We start from the raw sequence: 25,173 nt of genomic DNA, 5'->3' as shown, positions 1-25,173 counted from the left end.
GTCATTAAGATTATTCATATCTACACAAGGCATATACAGGCGTGGGTTTCCGATGATTGTGAGAGCAATTACCAGAACCAATGTTATCTCATTTTACTCAAAGAGCAGAGCATAGTGAATACTAGGCCAATATATATCCTATTTGTTTTAAATATTACTTGGAAATCTTATTCAACATATAAAAATTAATATAATCTACATGTAACTAGATATTCTCTTAATAAATAAATAAATAAATAAATAAATTGATTTCAACTTGCAACCTCAATTAAAACCATGCTTCGATATTATTAATTGAATTTGGAACCGCGTCAGAAAAAAAGTTTCCAGGCGACTGAAAAAATCGTCTGGCGTCAATGTTCAAAGGGACGTAACTGCTGCGGGCACTGTCCAAATGAAGTAAGGCGGGAATATGTAAGTTGAAAGGTCAACGTTCTTTTCACGACGGCATGACGAGGAAAAATGGCTGACCAGGCACAGTTCGAAGCTCTCTTAGAGAGCTTGATGAGCACTGATAATGATGTCAGAACACGATCAGAGGTAAAAACAATGAGAAAATATTAATTTCTGTCATCATTTAAGCCAGGATTTTCTAGAAGATTACTCCACGAAAAAATTACTGACAGAACACGTGTTTCAGAACTTCCGCCATGTTTCATTCATTCGTGACAGGATTTGACTTTGCGCCTATCTTTTAACCAAATATTCTCGTTATTTTGATACAATATAATATTTGTGTTTTGTTTTAATTTTATTTGATCGGTAAAAAGATTGTTTTGTCTGGCACGACGTGCTGACATTGCTGTGACAGGCGTGTATGATGTTTCGGACCAGTCACTTTTGAGTCGGTCACTTATCAGTTATTTTCGTCATATTTCGCTAAAACTTCATTTACAATCAAGTTTGTATTGAATGAATTGAGTGTCTGGTCAATTATTACGATAATAACTCGATGATTAGCTCAGCAGTGACTAATGAAAATAGTATTTGCATACAGTACCCCCCCCCCCCCCCCCCCCCCCGCTCGTCCATTAGGCCCTACCCCAGATTCACAAAACTGCATGGCTGTATGACTGAGTTTTTATCTTGGAAATACCATTATACATTTTAGTAAGGTATTTTAATTGTAATAGTTTTAGGATTGAGCCAATAACATGTTGTGTCTGAATCTTTCCTGTAAACATTCTAACTGGATTTCTCTTAATTCATCCTGATTTGGCAACAAGTGCTTGTCTTATTCAACTTTACAATACACATACAAAATATTTAATTAACTGCAGTGTATTTAAGCCTCCAACTTGCCCTCACTCTGTTTTGATGTAGACAAGTGTTAGTGAATGCTTCACTAGACTGATTTATAATTTCTGTTCCCATACTCAATTGATCAGTTGATAAAAAGTTTATCCCTACTGATACTATACTGGGACCCTACCAGTAGTTGTGAAGGAACAGTAGTCATGATTTGGGAAAAAAATGTTGGTTTGCATCTCGTGAAACACATTATTTCCACATGAACAAAACAACATCATCATGAAGTATGCGCGAGCAGTTCCAGACATTAATTTTGAAATCTTGACACAGAATAGATATGCACACAATCACGACTACTGTTAATTGGGTCCCAATACAGTTTATTTTCAAGGTTTTTTGTTCGTACAACCTAGCAACATTTCGGTCATCCTGGATACTCCAGGGGTTCCGATCACTTAGTTACTATCTCTACACCCCTGGACTTTATCATAGTAAAATTGGAGGCAGCTCAAAGGAAAAAAACATTTAACCAATAACAGGCCAGCAAAACGTTTCTTTGGAGACTACAGAAAGAGAGTAGCCAAACTTCAAAGCCACACATCCAACAACAGTGTTCTGTTATACAGCTCTTTTGATGCTCATCAAAGGACTAAATTACCTGTTCTGTTGCCTCCAGTTTTACTATGAGATAGTCCAGGGGTGTAGAGATGGTAATTGATCGAAACCCCTGGAGTGTGGAGGATGCATCTTTGTAAGTATAGCAGATGTTAGATAGAAGATGTACAGAAGACAATGCGTAGCTGCAGTTGTCAAAACGTCTGTGATTAATTTGTGTGTGTTTTTGTAAAACCGTAAAATTGTAATGGCATGAAAATTAAGTAATAATAAATTTAGAAAAATCTGTTTGCTAATTGTATGTTTTATTTATCACAGGAGAACTATGACAAGATTCCAGCTGCAACGAAGATCCCATTCTTAGTCCAGTCAATGAAAAACAGCAATGCTTCCATTGAGGTACCTTAAAATGATATAAAATTTTAATCTGTCATATTTTATTGATGTACAGGTAAATAAAAGTTGTTTAAAAACAGGAGAGGAGAAACAGCCAGACCATGTTACTTTGAACATAGCCATAGACTCTCAATCAATTGCCGGATGCTTCACTGTTTTAGCTACCTAGTCATCACTGATCAATTCTGTATTGTTGTATAATGAACTAAAGATAAAAAATATATTTTGATGAGGATTCTTGTGGAGTAGCTTCTATTATTTTCTCTACTACAATTTCATTTTGTATTATTTTAAGATCGAATAGTCTGACAAGATTTATTTGGTAAGTTTAGCATTTACATATTTATTTCTTTTTCCAGACGAGGACAATGTCTGCAGTTTTACTGCGACGTTTATTTTCCTGTAACTTTGAAGAGAGCTGGCCCACGTTATCAGACGAAATGAAGGCAACCGTTAAAGAACAAATGATGATTGCCATCAGGGAAGAGTTAACTCCCCCTGTCAGACGTAAAGTCTGTGACGCTACTGCTGAGCTTGCCAGGAATATGATTGGTAGTTATTGTTACTCTTGTTAATGCCCTGTATATCTAGATACTTGTGATGTTTCCCAGGTAATCCCTGTTAGTTGTTCTATGTGTATAATTAATAAGGAATTGAATCTCTCAAACAAAACCAAATATCTTAGAAAGGTAAAATAAATGTGGCCTAATTAACTTCCATTCTTGACTGATGTTAATGGTTTAACTCTTTCAACCCTTAAATTAAAAAGTTGGCTATTCCAGCCTCTGAACTAGAAGAATCTAAAGGCTTCTTCAGGGGTGAATGGGTAGACATCTCCAAAGTCTTACTGATAAATCAAATTACAAGCTTAATTTTCTAGTTGATTAGTAAATTATTTAGGGACTTTTTACAGATTCTGGTTGATTAGTAAATTATTTAGGGACTTTTTACAGATTCTGGTTGATTAGTAAATTATTTAGGGACTTTTTACAGATTCTGGTTGATTAGTAAATTATTTGGGGACTTTTTACAGATTCTGGTTGATTAGTAAATTATTTGGGGACTTTTTACAGATTCTGGTTGATTAGTAAATTATTTGGGGACTTTTTACAGATTCTGGTTGATTAGTAAATTATTTGGGGACTTTTTACAGATTCTGGTTGATAAGTAAATTATTTGGGGACTTTTACAGATTCTGGTTGATAAGTAAATTATTTGGGGACTTTTACAGATTCTGGTTGATTAGTAAATTATTTGGGGACTTTTTACAGATTCTGGTTGATTAGTAAATTATTTGGGGACTTTTTACAGATGGACTTCCAATACTGTCAAGAGGAATGATTTATCAATACACTTTTTTTACACAGATGATGACGAAAATGTTACATGGCCCGAAATATTGAAGTTTCTCTTTGAATGTGCAAGTCATGAAGATGCTGGATTGCGAGAAAGTGCTCTGCATATCTTTACGTAAGTTTGACATGCAACAAAACAAGACATTTTTCGTAAGTGGAGTGAACATAAGTATTTATATAAGAAATAAGGAAACATTTTTTTTATTCTTTTTGAGAAAGGTTCAGAATTAATAATTGAGGAATGTATTGAATTCAATGCTAAAAATGCAGTGTTTCTGAGAGCCTATAGATTCTACATAGAATTGTAGTGTTCGTCCATAAAGTGGAATTCTCTAATAGTAAAGATAGGATTTTCGAAGTACAATTATCTGTCACTCCTTTCCAAATTGTATGTTACCTGTTTTCAGAAATGTGCCTGGTATATTTGGCAACCAACAAAACCACTACCTAGATGTTATCAAACAGATGTTGAATGCCAACCTGAACGACGGTGATCACCTCCAAGTGAGAGTCGAGGCAGTCAAGGCCACCTCAGCTTTCCTTGTGGCAAACGACAAACAACAGTCTATCCTTGCCCACTTCAAAGATCTGCTGCCTGCCATGTTACAGGTATAACGGTGTAATATCACATAACTTGACGGCTCAGCCTTGTCTTAAATGTCACAAGACGTGTAATAACATATATCAAATGAGTTTATTAAGACATGCCAATCTAGAGGTACATGGGTACATCAAATGATTGAATTTGTTTAGGAACCTTTATATTATAAAGCCGCTCATGTTAGAATTAGACCCTTGATATTTTAAACATTGAATCATTTCAAACATTTCTTCATTGACCTGTATTGAAGGAAAAACTTATATAACATGGCTCGACTTCAATTCATAGATTTCTTGCAAAGTGAATGTAAAACAATTTGTAATCTATATTAGCCTCTTTGTCTAAAGTCAGATCTGGCTTCTAAAACATCATATATAGACTTTTCAGAGACATAGTAGAATAGTGGTATCAGACCAGGTAATTCAAACAAGTTGTGACTACATGTGTTACTTTCTATTGTTGTGATGAAATGTGTTACTTTCTGTTGTTAGGCTATGGTTGATAGTGTAAATGCTCAAGAGGATGACAGCTTGCTGAAATGTCTGATTGAGTTAGCAGAAACAGTCCCTAAGTACCTACGCAGCCAGCTCGACAACATAATACCTTTCTGCCTGAAGGTAAGGAGAAATGTTAAAACAGTTTGATAACAAAGGCTAAGGAACCTAGTGTCAGAGGTAGTGATAAGAAACCAGGCTAGAGATCCATGGGGAAAATTGTCTGAATCAAGCAATGGAGCTGTGTTCAATCTACAATATCATGTGAATTTGCAGTCTTTGTTTGTATGTTACAGAGCAAATACATGACATCACAATCAATACCTAATGTTACCCACAAGTGCGGATAAGTCTGTAATATGCAAATACTTGTGAGCTATTTGAACCAAATTGGATGCTCAGGCTTTGTGTTTTCCAAATACAATTGAGTATACACCAAACTAAAATAAATGAAAAATTTGGATTGTCATCATAGTCCTTATAGCTTTGACTGATAAAAAAAATGTATGAATTTTCTTGTTCGTAGATTGTGTCCGATGCCAACTTGGATGACTCATGGAGACAGTTGGGGATGGAAGCTATTGTAACTCTGTCTGAGACAGCTCCGGCCATGGTCCGTAAATTCAGCAAATTCATGTCCCTCCTTGGTATGTCCTTTTAATAATTGCTATTCAGATTTAACACATTACCCCTGGAGACACATTTGAACTCTTCCAACTCGAAGGAGAGAACAGTCTATTATATGTGTAAGGTTGTTGGTGATGGAGTCTGGGACGTTTAGCACTAGTCCGATGGCCATGACTAGTAATTTAAAGGCCAGACTAGTGCCAATTGTAATGAACTAGTCTGATTGGAGTAGTGGCTCCCCACCCGATTACAATCGGTATATACTATATTTACAATAGCAGTGGTCAATTGAATTTTTCAACATATTTTTGAGCGCATCTGTAACTGATTATTTCAGTCCGGATGCATCATTTTGGGAGAATTTGTGTTCACAAATGCTTCCAGACTGTAGTTCGGGTCAAAAATTGAAACTGATTATGACTGAAATGCTGAAGCAAAACTGCTGTGTATTTAATTTGGACTAGTAATTAAATAGTCAGACTAGTAAAATTGTGGGGTTTACAAGTCCAAACGACTAGCAGCAAAAATAATTAACGTCACAGACTGGTGATGGATACGGAGATAGTATCTTAGAGATTTTGTCCAGACACTAGCTCTATTGAATTGAAACAAGATACTTTATCTGACTTGGTGATTGTAAAGTAGGGAAGTGGAAGAATTGTCCATTAAAGATATATTGATTAGTGCTAAAATTGTAACTCAGACTCATTTCTTATAAATTTTGAGACTACACATGCAAAAACCTGAAGATGTAATTATCATATTCTAGTGACATTTGTAAATAGAAATGAAAATGGATTATGAAGTTCTTCATCCATATTTTTCCCTACTCTGTGTAACTACAGTGGATTCTACTTATTTGCGTAGGTTATTTTCCTCGATAAAATATGCATAAAATACCGGTTTGTTTATATTACAGTACCACAGATTCTAGCCTTGATGGTGGACCTTGAGGAAGAGGACGACTGGGCACTACAGGACGAACCTGAGGAGGAAGATACAGAAAGGTTGGTTTTTATTGGTCGATATTCATCTCATCCAGGTGTTTGTAGGCATAAACAATTTACTGGATTAAAATGTAATGTTTAATACGGGAGACCTAATTTCTTGTAATTATTGAATATAGCTGATGCTTCCATTAATTGAAATGCTCTTACTTGAATGATGTTTTAGAATAAATTGATTTGGACTGGGAATTTTCAATTTAATATAATGAAAATAGTAGGTTTAGATGTTAAATGATAAAACATGTATTTTTAAGTATCAATAATCAATACTTTGCTGAAAACCGATCTCTGTTGGTATATTGATAATTGTTAGCCCACCATCAACAGATGGTGGGCTATTCAAATCGCTTTTTGTCCGTGGTCCGTCGTCCGTCCTTCCGTCCGTCCGTCCGTCCGTCCTTCCGTCCTTCCGTCCGTCAACAATTCTTGTTACCACTATTTTTCAGAAAGTACTGAAGGGATGTTTCTCAAATTTCATATGCAGGTTCCCCTAGGGCTCTAGTTGTGCATATTGTATTTTGGGACCAATTGGTCAACAAAATGGCCGCCAGGCAGCCATCTTGGATTTTGATAGTTAAAGTTTGTTACCGCTATTTCTCAGAATGTACTGAAGGGATCTTTCTCAAATTTCACATGTAAGTTCCCCTAGGGGCCTAGTTGTGCATATTGCATTTTGGGACCAATCGGTTAACAAGATGGCCGACAGGCCGCCATCTTGGATTTTGACAATTGAAGTTTGTTACCGCTATTTCTCAGAAAGTACTGAATGGATCTGTCTCAAATTGCATGTGCAGGTTCCCCTAGGGGCCTAGTTGTGCATATTGCATTTTGGGACCGATCGATGAACAAGATGGCCGACAGGCCGCCATCTTGGATTTTGACAATTGAACTTTGTTACAGCTATTTCTCAGAAAGTACTGAAGGGATCTGTCTCAAATTGCATGTGCAGATATCCCTAGGGGTCTAGTTGTGCATATTGCATTTTGGGACCGATTGATTGACAAGATGGCCGACAGGCCGCCATCTTGGATTTTGATAGTTAAAGCTTGTTACCACTATTTGTCAGAAAGTACACAAGGGATCTGTATCAAATTGCATGTGCAGGTTCCCCTAGGGGTCTAGTTGTACATATTGCATTTTCAGACCCATCGATGAACAAGATGGCCGACAGGACGCCATCTTGGATTTTGATAATTGAAGCTTGTTACCACTATTTCTTAGAAAGTACTGAAGGGATCTGTCTCAAATTTCATGTGCAGGTTCCCCTAGGTCCCTGGTTATGCAAATTGCATTTTGGTACCGATCAGTGAACAAGATGGCCGACAGAGCGCCATCTTGGATTTTGACAATTGAAGTTTTTTTCCGCTATGTCTAAGAATATACTGAAGAAATCTGTCTCAAATTGTATGTGCAGGTTCTTCTAGGGGTGTAGTTGTGCATATTGCATTTTAGGACCGATCGGTGAACAAGATGGCCGACAGGTAGCTATCAAGGATTTTGATAATTAAAGTTTGTTACCGTTATATATCTCAGAAAGCAGTCAAAGGATCTTTCTGAAATTTCATGTGTAGAAATATGTAGTAAAAGCTTGCTTAAAGCCAAAAGCTTTCCTTTGTCAGACAAAGATCGTTCTTAGGTGGGCGCCAAGATCCCTCTGGGATCTCTTGTTATACATGAGCGGTAATATTAACCACAGACTATTTTGTTTCCTGTTACAGTAACGCCATAGCGGCTGAGAGTGCTTTAGACCGCCTGGCCTGCGCCCTCGGAGGAAAGACAACTCTCCCTCACATCCTGGCAAATATCCCACAGATGTTACAAAACAGTAAGTAAGAACTGTTAGGCTTGAAGTGGCAATGACTTTCCAGATAAAATTTAATGTTAGATGGCTGGACACTTAAAATCTTAATTGAATTCTTTGAGTACCGTATGGTCAGTTATTTTCACCAACATATTCAGTTGATCCCTGATTTCATCGAATTCAGAAGTCAAATCACAAATCAGAAATCGAGAAATCTCAGAAATCTGGAGAGAAGACATAGGACAAATGGACATGTGCTTTAAACCTGCGAGTCAAATCTGATTTTTTGGACTCAAAACTATACTTTAAGACAGATCCAGGGTCTACTGGATACTCTATTTGCATGTCAAACTCTTCGAACTTAATCTTCCAACAAAAATTTTTAAATTTTATTGACTCAAAATTTTCCGATCTGACTTGAGGGTTTCTATAATGTCAACCATTTCACAGAACCAAATGCTGCAATCATAGCAATGTCCCACGAAAATATCATCCCTGTAAAGATAACAGCTATACATTAACACCTCCCATATACACATGTATCAATGTGGTTTACCGGTTTATCAATCCTACCATTGTACACAAGTTGACATTGAACACTATGTTGTAGATGACTGGCGGTACAGACATGCGGCCCTGATGGCGATATCTGCCTGTGGTGAGGGATGCCACCAACAGATGGAGGTGATGCTGGGCAATGTGGTAGAGGCCATCTTACCCTTCCTCAAGGATCCTGTAAGTACTGGTATTAATTGTCTTCATATACATACAAACTTCATTTTCATGTCCTTTGGACAATTCAGAATTACAATTTATTTCATAACTAAATGTCAAACAGGTAACAAGGTCAATAAGTCTGGTATTAATTTCAATTCAATAAGTCTGGTATTAATTTTCTAAAACAATATTAAACATGATGGTTAGTACCATTAGAATTTACATTGATGTCATTGACATGATAATTATGCTTTTAATCTTTCCTTTTACAGCATCCACGGGTTCGGTATGCTGCTTGTAATGCTATAGGACAAATTTCAACAGATTTTGGCCCAGTTCTACAGAAAAAGTTCCACGAAAGGGTAAGGATTTTAATATTTTAAAAAATTTATTTGAATCACATTTGTGGAGAACCATAGCTTAACACACACCAGCAATGAAATATGATAAATTGTGTATAGATCAGTTATGAGAGAATTTAGATTGTAATTAATACTTTTAAAAAGCAAACTATATAAGAAATGTAGTAATACAGGTTTGTTTTAGTTGGACGTTTTCTGATTACATGTATTAATACATTGTTAAAGTCATTTATGAAAAAGGAAATGCTTGAGAGAATATTTTGTTGAGAATGACGTTGTGATTTTTGTGTGACATGTAGGTAGTGCCTTCCCTACTGATGGTGATGGACGATGACGCCAATCCAAGAGTACAGGCACACGGTGCTGCAGCCCTGGTAAACTTCAGTGAGGACTGCCCTAAAACTATACTTGTACAGTATCTCGATGTCATCATACTCAAGTTAGAGCAAGTCCTGGTTAGCAAGTTCAAGGAGGTGAGTATGATACATTATGTATTGGTGTCTGGTCAGGATACAGGTGATGATCAGTTTGTATGACTTGTTTGTGAGGTTCTTCAGCACATTTAATCCTTTGTCTATAGCAGGAGTCTCTTGTTGAGAAGAATAGTAATTCAGAGTAGGTTAAATTCTTGAGCATAAATCAAAATTGTTTTCTTTTTGTTGGGCAGAAAAACAGTAAGTTGAAGTAGATAAAATTCTTTGTCTGGAGCATGAGTCGCAAATAACTTTCTCTAGTCAAGCAGAAGATAAACAACTGAATTGATATTTTATTGCAGTTGATGGAGAAGGGCACCAAGATGGTTCTAGAGCAAGTGGTCACAACGCTGGCGTCTGTGGCTGATACAGCGGAGGAAAAGTTTGAAAAGTATTACGACAGGTAAGATTTATACGTTATCAACACATCATCAAGGTAATAACTTAATGTGTAACACACCATTTAGATGGAGAGCATACCTTCTTGGTACTCCAGGGCTATTATGCTTTAGACCATTACATTTCAGTAGATGCTTTAAACACATCTCACTAGAACAATTGCAACGGGAGTGATGTAACTTGCAATATGAAGGTGTTACCTAATGATGACACCTCTTTGCTAGATAGTATCTGACCCGGAAATCTTTCATTTCAATGCTGTTCCATTTAGACACGCATACCAAACCACATTGATACACTACTGTGAATCTAATTAATTTTGTATACAATTGATTTCCATATTTGTAAGGCAATCAAAATGTGCAAAAATTATTTTCTCTGTAAAAGTGTCGACTATTTGTACAATGCAGCTTTTAGATTTTGAAATTAAATTCTTTTTTAGATTAAATAATGTCTGCATGAGATGTGAAACAAAGTCAATTATAAATTGATTTACTGATCTACTCCTTAAAATAGTTCTTGAAATTAATTCCTTCCAGAGATAGATTTTGGAGTTGTGAGGTCAGACAGATCTATGAGAAATAAAATCACAACAAATATAAGTTGATTTACTGATCTACTCTGTTAAATAGTACCTGAAATGAATTCCTTCCAGAGATAAAGATATTTAATTTTGAGCTATGAGGTCAGACAGATTTTTTAATGACCTTTCGAATGAATCTGACTAGGGAATGATGATCACTGCAAGTATATGAAGGTGTTACCTTATGATGACACCATATTGCTAGATAGTATCTGACCCCACAGGTTTACCTTAGAAATAATTCAAATATGCCCCCACTTTGAAAAAGGATTCATTAATATCTCTGGGTGTTATTTAAGACTTCATATTTTGGATATTTCAGTAAAACATATTTTCCGCCCCAAGCCTCTTGATATCTTTCTATGGGTACCATCAGTGAGTCTTTAGGGCAGGTAGATGTTTGATTAGTCTTTAGAGATCATAAGGATTAGCTAGAAAAATAGTATGACTTCCACATACCTACCATACCAAGTTCACGCTCCTGTGCAATTCTGTTTCATCGGATGTTTTAAAATACACCACACTAGGAAATTAAGAATTGGGAAGTGATGTAACTTGCAAGATGAAGGTCACCTGATGATGACAACTCTTTGCTAGATAGTATCTGACCCCAGATACACATTCATTTCAACGCTATTCCATTTTAGATACACACCTACACATCATCAGACCAGACAGATACATTGATAGAACAGAATCAAAATGAATCTACACTAGGGAATGATGATCTCTGCAAGTTTGAAGGTGTTTCCTTATGACGACACCTTATTGCTAGATAGTATCTGACCCCCACTAACCTTTGTTTTCTAAAAATGATATTCTGCAAATTCACAACCAATTTTCTATCCACTTACTGCTTAAGGTTACGTATGGACAATTTAAATCAATTAAGTATTAAAAACATTTTGTATGTGCAAATTATGAATAACTTGTCAGGAATGTTTGCTCAATTAGAACATTTCTGTGTCTGTTTGTGTAAAAAAGATATCCAAACGAAATGAGGGGAGTGATGTACTTCAAAGATATGAAGGTTAATCTTGATGATGACACCTCTTTGCTAGATAGTATCTGACCCCTTGGCTATTATATTGATTTTGATATACAGCATCATCTGTGATTGTGAGCAGGTTTTGTCTGCTCTTTTCTCTGTCATTATGGTGTCATCCTCACAAACAAATGCCGAAGCCCAATTTGATTTGCCCTCTTCTACTTCTAGAATTTTTCTTCTAATTACTCCATCTGCAGTCTTCTACTTCTACTGTTTACCAGTATTTGTAGCTTTTCTATCTATTTAAGCAAGAAGATATGTTTAGAAGACTTTTCTTTAGTAGTGTGCAAATCATGTTGTCCAGTCTACAAGTCTTTCTACAAAAGACTTTGTCAAGGTATTATATATTTGAACTTTAAACAGTGTATAACAACTAAATACTTATATCCTGTTAACATCATTCTGATTTTTCTGATTCTTTTGTCTTTACAGATTTATGCCCTCACTGAAATACATTGTACAACAGGCAAATCAGACTGAGCTTCGACTGCTGCGAGGAAAGACGATTGAGTGTATAAGTTTGATAGGTCTAGCTGTAGGTAAAGATAAGGTAAGTTTGACCTGGTACAATTATAAAAAAAAAATCTGTTGTTCATTTCTCAATCAAAACATGGGCAAATCCACTTTTCCAAGACCTAAATTCCTACCAATGTGACAGACTGGTCATTATATCACATCATTGATTACCTCCTGGCTTGATACCTTGTAAAAGTCTTGACTTAAAATGTATTTATTAAATCCTTGTACAGTAAATGGAACTGATCTATGTTGTGTGGTGTTATAGTTCCTTCAGGACTGCAGTGAGGTCATGCAGCTTTTACTGAAATCTCAAACAGAACAGGCAGACCTAGCCGACGACGACCCACAGGTAACACACTAATGTAGTTTTCAGCCAATCAGCTGTGTCCTCTTTTGAGTTGTCATCAATGTTAAAGTACAGTCAAACCTGTCTTTAAAGACCACCCAAGGGATGGAGGAAATAGGTCTTTATAGGTAGAGGTTCAATTATGTCACAGTTTATCATTTGAGACCCAAGAAAAGTGATATTATTATTAAACAGGTGGTCTTTATCGTTAAAAATTTTGTTGGTATCATATGACCTTGTGTCTGGTTAAATGTCTTCAGCTGTGTGATTAGATTTAATGTTAGATATTAAATTTACGATTACATTCTGTCATCTGTAAATTGTGTCCTGATAACTCCTTTTAAATACCATATGATATAAAAAGTTCCTGCGATATTTTTAATGGTATATTGCATGGAAATTTTGTTCTTTATGTTTCAGATTTCCTACATGATTTCTGCGTGGGCCAGAATGTGTAAAATTTTAGGGAAAGAATTTCAGCAATATCTGCCTCTAGTCATTGGTCCAGTTCTAAAAGCAGCTTCACTGAAGCCGGAGGTGGCCCTATTGGAAAGTAAGTCCAGAACAAGAGAAATAATTACATGTATATTGTTTCATATTCCTGCCAAGAAATGGAGGGATTGCAATGTTTGGCAAAATCTGATTTATAAAGTGTAATTCCATCTATTGAGATAACTATGTGGTTACATACTCATCTTGGTCAGATATAATTGTGACTTCACATTAGTGCCGTTGCACATGAAAAAAACAAAATAAAAAACAATTTTATGATTTAAACATTTGGTGAAGATGAGTGTATGTGTTAATTACAGGTGAAGAGATGAAGGAAATGTACAATGATCAGGACTGGCAGTTTGTTACCGTGGGCGACCAGGTAAGATATATTCGGAGGATCTAACAGCTGTGGTATAATGTGAATTGATTATTTGTTGCAGCTAATTAAGAGTTATTTAAGCCAATTAAGAGAATAATTTCGTGACAAAATTCAATTTTGTTATCCAACATCCATATTTGAAAAATAACATGGTGAAAAAATTGTCACATGCATGGACAATTTTAAAACATTTAAGTTAAATTTACAATTTTGCATCAGAAATGTATTCCAGCATTTTGATTTATCTCTGTGGCATTGTCAGAATTCAAAGTCTTTCATCTTCAAAACACATACAAGAAGCAGTCATATTTTCTAAAATTGTTGATATATGTCTGTAATTATTTCAGCAAAGTTTTGGTATCCGTACAGCAGGACTCGAGGAGAAAGCCACAGCGTGTCAGATGTTAGTATGTTATGCTCGTGAGCTCAAGGAAGCCTTTGCCGAATATGCAGAACAAGTAGTCAAAATCATGGTGCCTCTTCTCAAATTTTATTTCCATGATGGTAAGTTCATAGAATATGATTAACTGTACTTATTTTGTAATTGAAAATATAAAAGTTTAAGTTGTATGTAATAAATTAATAAATCATTAACATTTTTTGTTCTGAAATCCTTGTCTTATGACAACTTATCTGATGATAACTCAGATGTAGATACTTGTGCATTTTCTTTGGTGGGGGGGGGGGGGGGATATAAACACATAAAAAAAAACATTTTTGTCTCATATTTATTTGAAAAGTCAGGGATGCATTGTATGAAATTGTCTCAAAGTTCACCTTGTGACTGCAAGTACATGCATCATTTAGAATCGCACTAATTTTTACTACAGATCTAGTTTTGAATTGTATTAATCCGTTTTCTTCTACAGATATACGGATAGCAGCGTCCGAAAGTCTTCCCTTCCTTATAGACTGTGCTAAGATTCGTGGAGAGCAGTATGTAGCCGAGATGTGGCAATATATCTGTCCACACCTTCTTAAGGCCATAGAGATCGAACCTGAACAATCAGTACTACCTGAACACATGAACTCACTGGCAAAGGTAATAATCCAGAAGGATGTACATCAGTGATTTTTCAGGGTATTTTGGGGGAAAAGTTTTTGTTACAAATTGGGAATTTTTAACCGCAAAAAGAGCAGTTTAGGGGAAAATGTACCCATTACTGAACATGGTATTATAGGTGATTAGATATTGTAGAACTGTAAACTGTTTCATTTTATCAAAGGATGATGACCGTCACAACAGCTTCAGTAATTTGTTTTTAGATTAAACAATGAGGGGAGAGATTCCCGGGTTTTATTTGTTTTTCAGCGATTTGATTTGGGGAATTTTTCTTTGTAATTGGGGAAAAAATAGGGGGTTATGGGATCATTTACAGCAATTTACCCCAGTTATATAAGGTTTAAAATCACTGTACATTGATTGTATACATATAACAGTTGGCACTTCCAGAACATATGAACTCCCTTGCAAAGGTATTTAAAGGACATAATTCTATTGAGTTAAATCTTAAAATAATCCTATCTGTAATATCTGAAAGCATGACTGTCTGCAAATTTTGGCATCTGTATTGACTAAAGATGCCATAAAAATGCTAATCATTGAATAAACCCAGGGCAATCTACTATTTGAGCACCAATTTCACTGTCCAAGATAATAAACAGAACAACATTTGAACACACCTATGCTTAAAATATGCGAAACAGAAAGCAGACGACAAAAAAAAATGTGACGACCAAAAAAAAAAATGTGTGACGTAACATGACGTCATACGCAAACCTAAAAATGACGCACGTCATCATCAGTGACGTTTACAATTAATGCCAAGGCCATTTTCAGCGATGTTATTGACACGACGTTAACACACCGCCATTGTGACCAAATACTTTTGGCACGGCACTGTATATGTTTATTTCTTTACAGTGTATAGAAAAACTTGGAAAAGGCTGTTTAACAATGGAGAATCTTAACTTATTGACACAACTCTTAGATAAACAGCTCCAGGAACACTTTAAGAAACAAGACGAAAGACAAGGTAAGATTGAGCATGTCACAAAACGGCCAACACAGCATGTAATGAGTTACCTTGTTATGTAGTTCATAATGTTTGACATATATCTGTTGAAATGGCTTTCTTAAAATTCTGTTCAAACTTGAGACTCTAGAACTTGTTAAGTGATACCATCAATACAAGTGATTTGATGAAATAGTGTACATTATTAAGAGATTATATCAAACAGATACAGGATTAGTATGGACTGGTATAATTTAGAACCCAACATCAGTATATATTTCTATAGGATTATCCGATCCAATTGAAGTAAATGTTTGATATCACCCATACAACATACAACATGTATATAATGTGGTTTCATTTTGGTAGCTAAGAGAGGTGATGAAGATTATGATGAGGATGTAGAAGATGAACTTATGGATGAGGTAAGTTCTAATAGGCATCATAGAACCATTTATCTCTATATTAGGGACAAAAAGAGGAACTATGTTGAGGTTGTGAGAAACTGAAATTTTCGAACATGCTCGCCAAATGTTTCTCTGCTTCAGAATCTTACCCTAAAAATGGGTTCTAGCCTGTTTTATTATGTTTGTTAAACCATTGTTTCCTCTGCCATGTATCTGGGAAGGTTTGGGAGGGGGTGTTCCAGTCAATGTGTTACAGTTACTCATCCCCAGGATGTTAAGGCTGTTAAACCATTGTGTCCTCTGCCATGTATCTGGAGGTTTTAGGAGGGGGTGTTCCAGTCAATGTGTTACAGTTACTCATCCCAGGATGTTAAGGCTGTTAAACCATTGTGTCCTCTGCCATGTATCTGGGAGGTTTTAGGAGGGGGTGTTCCAGTCAATGTGTTACAGTTACTCATCCCAGGATGTTAAGGCTGTTAAACCATTGTGTCCTCTGCCATGTATCTGGGAGGTTTTAGGAGGGGGTGTTCCAGTCAATGTGTTACAGTTACTCATCCCCAGGATGTTAAGGCTGTTAAACCATTGTGTCCTCTGCCATGTATCTGGGAGGTTTTAGGAGGGGGTGTTCCAGTCAATGTGTTACAGTTACTCATCCCCAGGATGTTAAGGCTGTTAAACCATTGTGTCCTCTGCCATGTATCTGGGAGGTTTTAGGAGGGGGTGTTCCAGTCAATGTGTTACAGTTACTCATCCCCAGGATGTTAAGGCTGTTAAACCATTGTGTCCTCTGCCATGTATCTGGGAGGTTTTAGGAGGGGGTGTTCCAGTCAATGTGTTACAGTTACTCATCCCCAGGATGTTAAGGCTGTTAAACCATTGTGTCCTCTGCCATGTATCTGGGAGGTTTTAGGAGGGGGTGTTCCAGTCAATGTGTTACAGTTACTCATCCCAGGATGTTAAGGCTGTTAAACCATTGTGTCCTCTGCCATGTATCTGGAAGGTTTTAGGAGGGGGTGTTCCAGTCAATGTGTTACAGTTACTCATCTCAGGATGTTAAGCTGTTAACCATTGTGTCCTCTGCCATGTATCATGGAGGTTTTAGAGGGGTGTTCCAGTCAAGTGTTACAGTTACTCACCCAGTTAAGGCTGTTAAACCATTGTGTCCTCTGCCATGTATCAGGGAGGTTTTAGGAGGGGGTGTTCCAGTCAATGTGTTACAGTTACTCATCCCCAGGATGTTAAGGCTGTTAAACCATTGTGTCCTCTGCCATGTATCTGGGAGGTTTTAGGAGGGGGTGTTCCAGTCAATGTGTTACAGTTACTCATCCCCAGGATGTTAAGGCTGTTAAACCATTGTGTCCTCTGCCATGTATCTGGGAGGTTTTAGGAGGGGGTGTTCCAGTCAATGTGTTACAGTTACTCATCCCCAGGATGTTAAGGCTGTTAAGCCATTGTGTCCTCTGCCATGTATCTGGGAGGTTTTAGGAGGGGGTGTTCCAGTCAATGTGTTACAGTTACTCATCCTAGGATGTTAAGGCTGTTAACTCATTGTGTCCTCTGCCATGTATCTGGAAGGTTTTAGGAGGGGGTGTTCCAGTCAATGTGTTACAGTTACTCATCTCAGGATGTTAAGGCTGTTAACTCATTGTGTCCTCTGCCATGTATCTGGGAGGTTTTAGGAGGGGGTGTTCCAGTCAATGTGTTACAGTTACTCATCTCAGGATGTTAAGGCTGTTAAACCATTGTGTCCTCTGCCATGTATCTGGGAGGTTTTAGGAGGGGGTGTTCCAGTCAATGTGTTACAGTTACTCATCCCCAGGATGTTAAGGCTGTTAAACCATTGTGTCCTCTGCCATGTATCTGGGAGGTTTTAGGAGGGGGTGTTCCAGTCAATGTGTTACAGTTACTCATCTCAGGATGTTAAGGCTGTTAAACCATTGTGTCCTCTGCCATGTATCTGGGAGGTTTTAGGAGGGGGTGTTTCCAGTCAATGTGTTACAGTTACTCATCTCAGGATGTTAAGGCTGTTAAACCATTGTGTCCTCTGCCATGTATCTGGGAAGGTTTTAGGAGGGGGTGTTCCAGTCAATGTGTTACAGTTACTCATCTCAGGATGTTAAGGCTGTTAAACTCATTGTGTCCTCTGCCATGTATCTGGAAGGTTTTAGGAGGGGGTGTTCCAGTCAATGTGTTACAGTTTCTCATCTCAGGATGTTAAGGCTGTTAAACCATTGTGTCCTCTGCCATGTATCTGGGAGGTTTTAGGAGGGGGTGTTCCAGTCAATGTGTTACAGTTACTCATCTCAGGATGGTAAGGCTGTTAAACAAACTTATATATCACAGGCGTTTCAATATCAGGCGCTACTTGGTACTTTTTGCTGGCTGTGGTACTGCCTGATTTGGGCTAAAATACATTAGATACCACACAGTCGGTAATGATATGGAAAGGTACCCCCTGAAATTGCAATTGTACCGCCTCTCCTGAAAGATAATGAAACCTCTTTTACAGAACAAGGAGGCTTAAAATGATTGAATTGTGAAATATTGAGTAATTGACAATACATTATTGTACTTATATCACCTGTATAAAAAATTGTTTTTTAATAGTAAATTTATGTATCAAGTAGTAGCTGTAAAACAGGAACTGCAGAACTCCAAACTTTTGTCACCAAAACCTGTATTATCTTTAATGAACCCTAGCTGTAACATTATGTAGTATTCTGTTGATGTTTTACGTTTTGTCTCCGTAGGATGATGAAGATGTTTACGTCCTCAGTAAAATTGCTGACATCATCCATGCCCTATTCGGCACACACAAGGAAGAATTCCTGCCAATCTTTGAACAGCTCATGGGCTACTTTGTCCGCTTATTGGTAAGAGGTGTATCAGGGCTTTTTCTAGGTAAATTGGGAAAAGGCCCCTCTGTGAATTTGGGAAAATTCATCCGCATATCGACATAAATGTTCTTTTGTCAGAAGGCAATAAAATGACCAAATATGCATTTTATCTCTCCTTATTTTGTCTTCAATGACAGATACTAATAGTACCTAGATTTATCTAGGTGCTCCCACTGATAATAGCCAATCTTATTAATTCTTCATTGTCTTTCCATTCAAACTACATAGAGGGAAATAAAGATTCATTAAGTCCATGTTCAGTAGGAGAGAATACAAAATTTATCTTTAATATGTAATTTAAAATGCATGATGTTACATAAAACATTTTTAAATAGAAAAGTATTCTGCCCTAAATAAAACAAATGTAACTGATCAATGCAGAAATTATGGCAAATGCACTGTATATTAAAAAAGAAGTTTGAAAATGAAATATATTGCACTAAGTATGGATTCAAACAAAATGTTTAATTTACAACTTATGTTTGACGGATTAAATTAATAGCAGACGAAACCTCAACACTAGGCTGTGACTCATCGCAGTACTAACACAACATGCTAACCGTGCCAAAAATACCTACTGACAGGACTTCGGATATTGTGCTTGAGGTGTTAATTGGTGATTGCCATTCATAATCCAATTTTCATGCCTGGTCGCTGTTTTGTGTCTGTATCTTGGTTAGTTTACCTGCATTCTCGGCCAGTCAACTCACCTGTCATGGCCGCCATTTTTTGGGTGCGTTCGATTGCAAATCCCAAAAGTGATGGGACAATTATTAGGCCAATCTAAAATATTTTTATATTGGGGAAAAATCTATGAAAGCCTAAATCTCATTGGGGCCGATTATCGGCCCCTGAGAGACCCTAGAAAAAGCCCTGGTATTATATTAGTGGCATTATTCAGTTATCCTTTCATGTCTTAAAGACGTTGTCATTGATAATTTATTAATTCTCAGTCTCTGAATTATTTGCAATTTGTGATTTTGTTAGTTATTTTTTTGAAGATAAAATATTGTATTAAACAAATTGCTGTTAAGAACATCAATTTGCGTAACAATTGTTTGGCAAACACCATTGATAACTAGTTTGTGTAATATATCTACGTTTTATGACAGGGTGCTGAGCGGCCGTGGCCTGACAAACAGTGGGGATTATGTATCTGGGACGATGTGGTAGAACACTGTGGAGCGGTAAGACCTTATTTAACTTTTCTATTCCCATTTCACACAATTCATATTCATTTTCTTGAATATAACCTCATGTTTACTGCCGAGAATCACATTCAAAATTTCAAAATGAGCTGCTTTAGACATGGGAACAGAAGAGTTCAAATGTATCTTTCAGAGATGGAAAAGTTTTAATGGTACATGTATAACTTTAGATTGGAGGTGGGTAGACGATGTCTACAAATCTTTGTTTCTTTCTATTCCAGCATAATTTTATGGCATTAACCTTCTTAATTGATAATAATCAAAATTTGATACTCAAGAAACCTGGCTATACCGGCCAAATGGTTAGGACAAATTATACTATATTTACAAAGCAATGATGTAGCTTTATAAAGCTACAAGATTCTTGGGGATTTTACTTTGGTAATTACAAAAATCAGCTGGGAAAGAAATGTTGCTTGTTATATTCTCCATGTTTGTTTACTTGTCTTCAGCATTCTGTGAAGTACCAGGAATACTTTCTACAGAGTATGATGGCTTATCTGACTGAGAAAAGTGCAGAGGTACGTCAGGCTGCTGCCTACGGAGTCGGCGTCATGGCACAGTTTGGCGGGGATGTCTACGCACAGGCCTGTGCAGGTTTGTTTTATGTTTGTTTAGCATGACTAGCACTGGCCTATCAACAAAGATACAGTAGACTTACAACAGTCCAGACAAAAATAACACAGAACATATTTGATTATTGATGAAGAAAAGGGAATCCAGCAGTACAAATAATTTGCTAATGCAGACTGTGTTGGTAGGGGATTAGTGTTTGGATTATCTGTTTTTACATGGCACAATCATTGAAAAAAAAAAAATGAAAAAAAGTTTCTTTGAATTGTGATTCAATATTGATCTTTTGATACTCTTGTCATATTTTCTGAAATATTGAAATAAGTTAAAGTATGAACCATTGCACCAAACATATTTTAGAAGAAGTATATAATATAGGATGTATAGTGAAGTACTTAGTACATTATTTTGAATTGTATCATTATGAAGATTTAGGAGTCTTGGAGTGGGGGCAATATCAACACAAATAGTAGGAAGTATTGCTGCAAATTAATCACAATGCTTATGTGTTTCCTTATTGAACAGAGGCCTTACCCCTACTGCTGAAGATGATCCAGGACCCAGACTCCCGAGCTGTAGAGAATGTAAACCCAACAGAAAACGCCATATCTGCTGTTACCAAGATCTGTAAATACAACTCATCCAGAATTAATGTAAACGAGGTATTAGGGGCATGGATTACCTGGTTACCTGTGTGGGAAGACGAAGATGAAGCTGCTCATATATACGGCTACCTGTGTGATCTGATAGAAATGTAAGATTTTTATAATGTTTCCACATATACAAAGGTAGCTGCAATATTGTAGCTCAAAAGACTTTTAGACAGAAAATGTTGTCGTCTTTAGAGCTACAATTGGTGCCTATTACTGCTAATGGAGCAAAGTAATGGTTATGCAAACCATAATTTAAACGTTTGCATGCATTTTATTGTACTTGTTTTATATCGGTTACCTACTAGGCAATAAAACTGAAACATATAAAATATCAAATTCTCAGTGAGACATTTTCTTTTACATATACACATATGAATACCTTTCCGCAGTGAATTTATACAGCAAGTCTACAAAGAATGAATTTGACGTTTTGTGAGAGGTACGGTAGATATTAAGAATGGTAGTTATGTTTGTTTTCGATAAAAATAATATTTAAATGCTTGTATACACACAATATACTTGGAAACCTACAAAAAAAAGTATAGAAAATTGTGCCCGAGTGATTTTCGGAGGCACTGCTCCACTAGGACACATAGGGACCAATTTGTACCCAGCCGAAAGGTATAGTAGGCTGGGTACGTATATTCGTTCTAATACACAGGCAATATTTCTTTTCATCAAGTGGGTAAAAAAAAAGTGAATTTCATGTGACATTCACGTGAAGCTCAATTTTGTTTAGGACATTGTCATTCTTCATAAATAAAATTATCATGGAGTTATATGTTGAAAATGTGTAGATATATTTATGATTGGATTGCCAAATTAAGAGGTGAGGAAGTAACATTTATGAAATTTTATTTGGGAATTTTTTATGAAAAAAAACTGCTATTGTGCATGAAAAGCTTAGATATTTTAACTCTTTGACACAAAAATATTTAGTTTAGTTGACAAGCAAATCCTAATTTCAGTTTCACGTTTCATCAATATTTATTTCTTTTTACACTGACAAATTTTTGCATGAAATGTAGCTTTAGATGTAGAAATAGAAGCTTATTTCATTATTTGTATGCTGATTGTGTGTGCAGAAATCATCCTGTTATCCTGGGTGAAAATAACAAGAACCTACCCCAGATTGTGTGTATAATTGGTGAGGCCCTACACAAGGAGGCTGTGTCGTCAGACGAGGACGTGTTCAAACGACTTCTTAATATAGTACGACAAGTACAAGTAAGTGTAAACACAGTCACCCCTGTAGATACATATGGACTCTTCTAATTCAGAGTCTGGAATAGTTCATTATGAACTTTCAGGCGTGAATGAGTAAATGTCGAGTATATCTCATTAGTTAGTACTTAAACTATCAGAAATATGATATGATGTCCAATAACTATGGCAGTGTGTTTCTGTATTGGTTAACTTACTGTTGTGTTTGTGGTTACTTTATTTTGTATTTTCTGACTTTTTCACAGCAGTTTAATTTTACTTACAGAAATCCCTTTGTTTGAGACTTCATTTTTGGGCCATCATTGAAAATAGCAAAATTATGTTCTATGTGAAAGTAAATTGGTTTACGGCATGATGCTGGTGTTATTCACTAAATCTTCTAGTTACGGCGAAGTATTGGTTTTATATGTTTTATTTTGTACGTTTATCTAATATAATGTGTTGTGTATGTTTGCAGAGTAACCAGGAACTCTTCCAGCTGTGCTTGCCCCTCCTGTCCCAGGACCAACAGCAGGCCCTGTCTGAGGCTCTCACAGCGGCCCAGAGCTGAGGACTAACATTGCCTTGATAGACATTACTTAAGTGATCATCACTAACGCCAAATCTACAATTCTGCTGGCTATATAGTACACACACACACCCAGTTTGTTCATTCTAAATCAAACGATGGACATTTCAGGGGAAAATTTCATGGAGCTGTGGCTTTTGTTACATTTCTACACACTGCGCAACTGAAATTAAATCAATTGTGTTTTTCGGATTTCCTAGATTTGAGATGAGATGTCTGTGCAGTGTTAGTAGACGTTTCCAAAGACTCTGCTCCTTCGTGTAAGGGGATGAGTGGCTAATTAAATACCACTTATTCAACATGGTTCATTTGCTGTGTGGGCTGCAGGATTTCAGTTCTTCATCTGTCCTCGTTAGGAGAATTGGTATGATTATGGCCAAGACAATGGACGCAATGATTTATTTATAAGTGCCCGTGGCCAGTTTTTGTCCAACACATTGGAAGCAATGGTTAAATTAAATGTTTTGTTCTACTATTATCTGGTTACATAATATCTGACCTGGCCCAGAGGTACCTGACAGTGTCCAACTAGCCCCCGACTTCTTGGACCAAGTTCAAGGCCAATACTGGTATGGGTCTGAATACCAGCTGCTGGTCATGGGTCTTGTCTTCCAGTTTCATTGGGACCAACGATCCCTGGTTAATTTTATGTAACTTTTACTGTTAATTTTATATTTAATATTAAATAGTAACAAAGTAAAATCAACCCTAAAAGATCAGGTCCATATGATGTATTACTAAATAGGCTACAGAAAAGATAATAAATGATAACTAATAAGTTTTATGGATTAGATGTAATATGCTTTCCAATTGATTGTCTGAAGGTCTGAAACTTTCATATTATTTATGTAATTAAAGTAAATTAAAGCATATGATGGACTTAATTTGCATATAGTATGGCTACTTAATTTTTACACTGTGCCACAGGGCGGTTGTCCCGTTTTGTTTTTTTTTTAATCCTCTCCACGTTTTCTTTCTTTGTGTCTGAATTACCCTATGAAATGAGATTTCATTTCTGTGTATCCTAAGGATAAATGAATTAGAAGAATTTTGTTGTGTCCTGTTTTAACGGATTGTTTTGTTACTGGCTTTGTAGATTTTGTTGATGTTGTCTTGTTATGTTACAGGATAGTGGTACGCTGTAAAACTGAGATTCTGCCTCTGCCCGCTATCGCCATATCTCTTCCATATTTAATGCTATTGGATCCTCGTGAAGGCATCATTCACATTCACTAATTTAATTGAATATCTAATGATTCATATTTTTGGAAATATCTTTTCTCCCATTATTTCTTTATTTCAGTTTTCTGGTTATTTCAATATTTCTAGGAATTTATTTATTTATGTAGTAAAATCAGATTAAATCTCTTGATAATCATGAAAAATAAAAGATTTTCTTAAATGCAGTATGAACTATTAATACCAATTATAATATTTTACATTCGTTTTATTTAATTTCAGTTTTGCAACATAATTTCAAAGGGGAATGGGGGACCAAAATAATTATGATTAGTGTTTGTAAATGATGTCAAGAATCTTGCATAAAGTTGAAGTTTTTCCTATTATTTATTACCGTCTGAAATTTGCCTTCAGAGGTTTTTTTCTTGCATGCCTATTCATTCCTATAGTATAAAAAGTTGTTTTCTATGGCATACAATGAAAAGTTGTGTAAAACAATCAAGTCAACACTTTGAATTTGGCCTAATGTCCAATATGTAAATGAGTTTTATATTGATTAATTGGTTCTGAATGTTAGAAACAGTGCCAAAGGTTAATGAGGCAATTTTGAGAGTTTGATGACTACAAGTAAAATTGTACTGGAGCATTATAGCTGGTGATTTCTGCCTACATTCCTGCTAGCTTTGTAGTGATTGTTTAGTATCATCACCCCTGTTATACCATTCAGTGTTTGGTTTGTGTTATACTTTCGCTTGGAGGAAAAACTCACAATTTACTGTTGAAAACTTTCCCAGTGTGAAACATAAACTAAGTCTTAATTGGCAGACTTGCTAGTTTTTCCAGAAAACTCAAAATTTGTACTGTTAGAACCTTTCCCAGTGTGGAGCTGAAATGTTGAGAACTTTACTACTGTAATTGTAATAAGCACACAGATGTTTTCCTAGAGAACTTTACTTCTGTACGTGTAATAAGCACACTGAA

The 25,173-nt window shown here is 36.3% G+C and overlaps 1 protein-coding gene across 1 annotated transcript; it reads left to right on the top strand.

The window, feature by feature from the left end:
* Positions 1–405: 405 nt before the first annotated feature.
* On the top strand, positions 406–23,855 carry LOC138308136 (importin-5-like). Its single transcript, XM_069249078.1, has 27 exons — positions 406–540; positions 2,185–2,265; positions 2,622–2,814; positions 3,630–3,732; positions 4,025–4,226; positions 4,710–4,835; positions 5,239–5,359; positions 6,259–6,346; positions 8,065–8,171; positions 8,758–8,882; positions 9,137–9,226; positions 9,526–9,699; positions 10,002–10,102; positions 12,162–12,279; positions 12,514–12,597; positions 13,015–13,147; positions 13,407–13,468; positions 13,816–13,972; positions 14,338–14,510; positions 15,393–15,504; positions 15,853–15,908; positions 18,641–18,763; positions 19,900–19,974; positions 20,448–20,592; positions 21,094–21,322; positions 22,307–22,448; positions 22,903–23,855. Exons 1-27 carry the CDS (start codon positions 463–465, stop codon positions 22,993–22,995), a joined length of 3,291 nt encoding a protein of 1,096 aa, XP_069105179.1. The 5' UTR covers positions 406–462; the 3' UTR covers positions 22,996–23,855.
* The last annotated feature ends 1,318 nt before the right edge of the window (positions 23,856–25,173 follow it).

This window comes from Argopecten irradians, chromosome 14, assembly GCF_041381155.1.
Source record: "Argopecten irradians isolate NY chromosome 14, Ai_NY, whole genome shotgun sequence".
Taxonomy (NCBI): domain Eukaryota; kingdom Metazoa; phylum Mollusca; class Bivalvia; order Pectinida; family Pectinidae; genus Argopecten; species Argopecten irradians.
This window is presented reverse-complemented; position numbering and strand designations above follow the sequence as displayed.

Bases quoted from the DNA above. Each gene is read 5' to 3' on its own strand.
- LOC138308136 (XM_069249078.1), top strand. From the start codon at position 463: ATGGCTGACCAGGCACAGTTCGAAGCTCTCTTAGAGAGCTTGATGAGC. The intron at 12,280-12,513 runs GTAAGTTTGACC...GTGGTGTTATAG, and splicing joins TAGCTGTAGGTAAAGATAAG to TTCCTTCAGGACTGCAGTGA. The intron at 13,148-13,406 runs GTAAGTCCAGAA...TGTTAATTACAG, and splicing joins GGAGGTGGCCCTATTGGAAA to GTGAAGAGATGAAGGAAATG.